The 5,052-nt window shown below is 45.6% G+C and overlaps 1 protein-coding gene across 1 annotated transcript in view; it reads right to left on the minus strand.

The window, feature by feature from the left end:
- Positions 1 to 4,034: 4,034 nt before the first annotated feature.
- Positions 4,035 to 5,052, minus strand: part of HMX2 (H6 family homeobox 2) — a 1,891-nt gene continuing 873 nt past the window's right edge. The window contains exon 2 of the mRNA XM_015423475.1: positions 4,035 to 4,579. Coding sequence (XP_015278961.1) covers positions 4,035 to 4,579 — 545 coding nt within the window. The remainder of the gene's footprint in view (positions 4,580 to 5,052) is intronic.

The raw sequence follows: 5,052 nt of genomic DNA on the forward strand, positions 1-5,052 counted from the left end.
CATGTGCCCGCCACCTGGGCTCTTTACTGTCGGAGCTCCGCTCCTGTGCACTCCTGCAGGAAATGACCCCTGGCTCTGAGGCACCTTTCCCTTATTGCATGCTGTTGTATGAACCATCGTGAGCATATTTAGAGCCCGAGGTAGTCAGAAGTTCCCTTGATTTCAACAGGAATTACTTTTCCAGTTCAATCCTAAACATGTCTGCTGAATAGTATGTCCTATTAAGATCAGTGAGCCTTACTTACTAGAAAGTGTGTGCAGAAGTGCAACAAGAAAAAAAGTAATAGGCAGGCTCACTGAATGCTCTGTCTTCTGCTCCACAGAAAGTGTGTGCAGAACTGCAACAAGAAATGCTCACTGAATGCTCTGTCTTCTGCTCCACCTCCTCTATAAACCAGATTTTATTCTGTACACACCTATTGCCCCTACTTAAATGCACATATGCAACAGCTCTTTCCATTAATGTATTTCCATGTAACAAATGATCACTTTGATGCCCAGTCTTTTCGTAAGGAGATCATGGCTGCAGTCCTAAGAACACTTTCCTGGGAGTAAGGCCCACCGCACAAAATGGGTCTTTTGAATAGACCAATTTAGGCTTGCTCCCCATGTTCTTATGTCCACTGGTTTCGGTTCAGCCTGAAATAAATATAAAATGGTCCTTTTATAGATTTTGAGGCCTTGTATGTATACAGTAGCAAGTTGGCAAAAGTTTTGGGAAGAGGGTATCACACAGACTGCTGTGGCTATACACATTTAATCTATTCACCTTGCGGGAAAGACAGCTTAACTCCAAACAAGCATTCACAGAAGAACCTAACAGGTCCAAAGGAGAGGGAAAGAAGGAAATAGGACTAACTTCCTCTGAGGTCCACTCTGTTGTGCCATTCCAGGCCACCGGGATGTCTTCTGCCCTCATAAACTTATTTATGAATGGGCTTTCTTACAAATAGTCTGTCTCTCAGCTATCTATCACTGGTGGCCTACAAGGGACTTTTAAAATATCTTATGATGTGGTTGGCTAAGATAATACAACAGTATGTAGGACCGATCAGCTGTACTATCTGTAGTGCTGGGGAATTACCCTGCAATGCCGAATAAGGTCCCTTGCCCTACTTAAACCGATGCTACGGTAAGGTCGAGATTGGTGGAGGAGCTGCCATCCCTGCCCCAGTAAAACAAATCCCTGTGAACAAATGATTCCATGTGCTGTAGTGCGCCAACGCAATCTTGGGCGTGTGGACTTTGACTCAGAAATAAGCACAGGTTTGTTCCCAGCTAAAATTGTATAGAATTGCAAACTGTGGCCAGTCTGCCCTGAAATGTTGAAATGAACGTGGACTGAAATGAACATGGACTGTGGACTGAAATTCCACTTCAGCACCAGTCAGCTGCTTTGTAGCTGTTCTGGTTAACACACAGCTACATAGAAAACCCCGAGTGATACAACAAAGCAGGAAATAGTAATTCCTTTAAAAAGGAATATTTATTATTCTTTTTTTATAAACCAGCAGTGTGTGTGTGGGGGAGAACCAGTTGTAAGTCTGTACATGAAGTCCAATAAAATGACTGACAGTACACAGGGCGTTTAGGATTGAGTGATATCCTAAAGAACCTACTTTTTAAAAACCTTGGGCAAATACCAATCTTCAGAAACTACTGACTTATTCCATCTTAAAGCAAAATTTCACGGAAATTTCACAGATTTCAGTAGAATTTGCCTAATGTGAAGTGTAAATAAGCTATTTCCTAGTTTATGTCTATGTGCCTTTTATAAATGGAAGGGTGGCGCTTTTAAGACAACCCCAGGAGCATTTGTTTTTGTGATAAGGTGCTTTCATGTACTTACTCTGAAGTATCTCTGTTTTCCTGTTGAGCAAATGGTTTCAGAATAATGGCTAAGATATTCTTTTGCGGGAAAAAGACGTATCCCGAGCTTGTTATTTACAAGGGCCATATGGGGTGTAATCCCCATTCTCCGTTTAAACAACATCGTAAACGTAATTTTAGCGGGATTGTAGTTACTTATTGCATTTTAAATAGCCTTCTCTAGAAAGTTCCTGCAACTAAGGAACAGGTGGCTGTGATAAACCACATAACGGCGCCCGCAATTTAAATAACACTTGATGAAGTATTTACTTTTTGTTTAAACGATTCGCTTCCTCCTTTCGGCACATCCGAGGCTGCAGGTGTTTCTCAGCGCCGGGATGAACGTTCAGATCAATCACGGCTCGGTTATAATGTCACATTTCTATTTTTTTAAAAAGGAGCCGGCGAAGGTACTTTGCGCGTGATAGTGGCATTTACCAGAATACACCTCAGCCTAGGAAGAAAGCCCATTCCCGGAAACACTTGTCACTTTGGATCACTTAATAAAGGACGTTCATCTTCTTTTCAAATAACTATATACAGGAGCTCCTTTGCTCCGAATGCGTTTGACATTTGCAAGCTTTACCCGGGTTTGCTGCATAGATTATACTTTCCCATTCATTTTAATGAGGGGGTGGCGGGAGGAGGAGGAGGAGGACAATGTGCCCCATCTGTGGTTTTATGATGAGGACACCGAAGTAAATGCGGCGCTGTAACTAATATCAATGAACTGGATGCGATTCACGTAGCGTGGTTATAAAAAGTCCGGTCCAAAACCGATCTCTCCCATTTAAACCAGCTAAGACTTCCAGCGGCAAACGCTATTGATTTCCAAGGATACTGCTTCCAACTGAGGTTGCAGTCTGCACACTTGCTTACTAGCAGCAAGCCTCTTTGAATCCAACAGGATTTACTTCCCAACAGAGATGCCTGCGGTCGGGTCTGCTGAGAGGTTCGGAAGATGTTCTCAGAATCGATTCTTAGAATTGATTTTTCCCACGAACCCTGAAACAAACTTGGGGAGAGATGAAATCCACAGGATTTACAGGTGCTGAGGATCTGACTTAAGGGCCTCTTAGATCAACTATTTTAAGGGCCTATTTAAAATAAATTATATCGGATGAAACGAACTGCAGAACTAAAAGGAGCCTTCTTGATCCTTCGGTCCCAAACGAAAACACGGTCAAACACCGTGATAGAAAAGAGGCATGTGCTAGTTTTTTCCCACTCCCCCCCCCCCAGCCCGGTCCAATATACATGGAGGTAAAGTGCACCCCACGTGGCATGAGACTACACGTTTCAGGCACGCATAGGTCATACCAATTGCTCAGTATTTCAGTGTTGTTTTGACTAAAGCCCTACCTACTATTCGGCCGGTTTTGCTGCAATGTTTGTAGGGAAGGGCCACGGCTAGAGAGATGTTGCCGAGTCCGTGGCCCCGGAGAATAAAAAAGAGCCTCCGTCGCGCAGGCGAAACTCTGCTCCCCCGTCCAACTTTCCAGCTTCATCCGGAGGCCACCGTGGCCCGACGCAGCCCGCTTCTCATACCTATACCCAAATATACAATCTGCGAAAAGACGCCAAGACTGAAACACAGGAGCAAAATCTAAGTCAAAGTTACCAACGGTGTTTAAAATGCTTTATTTTTTTTCCTTTAAAAATATGTACAGATCTGAAATATGCTTTCTTTTAAATTTTATTTCCCGTAGATATAATACTTAAGGAGAAAAATAACCGTGGAAAGGAGGGAAAAGGTTATTAAAAAAAAAAAAAGGCAGACTGTTCAAAAGCGCCCTTGGAATTCCCTACCTGCGCACGCAGACTCGCGCGGTTATTTAAATACGAGTTAAAATGCAGGGGTTTGTTAAGTCCTGGTCAGGGTCAGAAAGTCACTTATGTCTGGAAGGAATGAAGACAAAACCAGGGGGGAGGGGATAATAACACACTCTATGCCAACCTAGAAAAGAAGCAAAAGGAAACCGACCCAGACAGGATTCCCATAAATAATAATAATAAAAATACACATGGTGTATTTCTTAACAATGCGAGAAGCACATCTCTCTCCTTTCCTATGAATAACAGACGGGCGGGTTAAGAAAAGGTCAGGTCGACGGCTATACAGTGAGGCGGGGGTCAGCAGCAGCCGCCGCTCTGGGCAAGTACGTTCAATAGTCGATCTTGTTGTAGAGGTTATAAAGCGGTAAGGCTGACAGGTTGCTGCCCGGGTAGTACAAGGGAGCTGGGAAGGCGATGGATCTGGGCACCGGCACTCTGAGGAGGGAATTGTCTCTGAAGACCAGGGGCATCCCCACCAAAGTCTGGGCTGAGGCATGGGCCATGTTGGCCGCCTCCAGTTCCGCCGAGAGCTGCCGTTTCCATTTGTTCCTGCGGTTCTGAAACCAGGTTTTCACCTGGGTCTCCGTCAGTTGCAGACTGGAGGCCAGGCAGGCCCGCTCGGAGCTGCTCAGGTAGCGCTTCATGTCGAAGGTGGACTCCAGCTGGTAGACCTGGCTCCGGGAGAAAACCGTGCGCGTCTTCTTTTTGGCCGAGCTGGCCTGCCTGTCCGCTCCGTCCCTTTGTCTGTCCCCCGGAGTCGGAGAGCTGGGAGGGAAATGCTTCTCTTTCTCTTCCTTCAGGTCTTGCTGGGACTGAGAGAGAAAAGGCGGCGTCCTCTCGGAGCCGATCGCCGCGCCGCTGCCCTTCGGGTTGCCTGGGAGAGGAAAAGAAAATGGAAAGGAGAGAGGAAAGAAACACATTTCGCGTCACACTGACCCTGCTGAGCACCACGGAACACAGCAAAAACAGGAAAAGGGAGTAAACTTGTTCCCAATACAGAGCTCAGGTCCAGCTCGGCTGTGCTTTAACCATCTTTTTAAGGGGGGGGGGGGACGACGACCCAGTTTTCCCTCTCGGTTCCAAGTAACGTTTATGCCGCCTTTTGTTGTATGTAGCATGTAGTGGTTCGCATTAACTCCCGCCGCCTTACTCACAAGTAAATCTATTGCGGAGTACAGCCGTTCATGTTTCCTCTACAACCCGTTTTTATATAGAATTCTAAGGCTGCTGTTCTGTGCATCCTTTGGGAGTAAGTGCACTGAGTTCAATGGGATTTACTTCTCCATAACCGTGCCAAGGATTGGGTTCTAAGTCTTCTATGCCTTGTTTTAAGATCTCTCCCCCCCC

The sequence above is a fragment of the Gekko japonicus genome, unplaced genomic scaffold (genome assembly GCF_001447785.1).
Source record: "Gekko japonicus isolate JY-2015 unplaced genomic scaffold, Gekko_japonicus_V1.1 scaffold2378, whole genome shotgun sequence".
Taxonomy (NCBI): Eukaryota; Metazoa; Chordata; class Lepidosauria; order Squamata; family Gekkonidae; genus Gekko; species Gekko japonicus.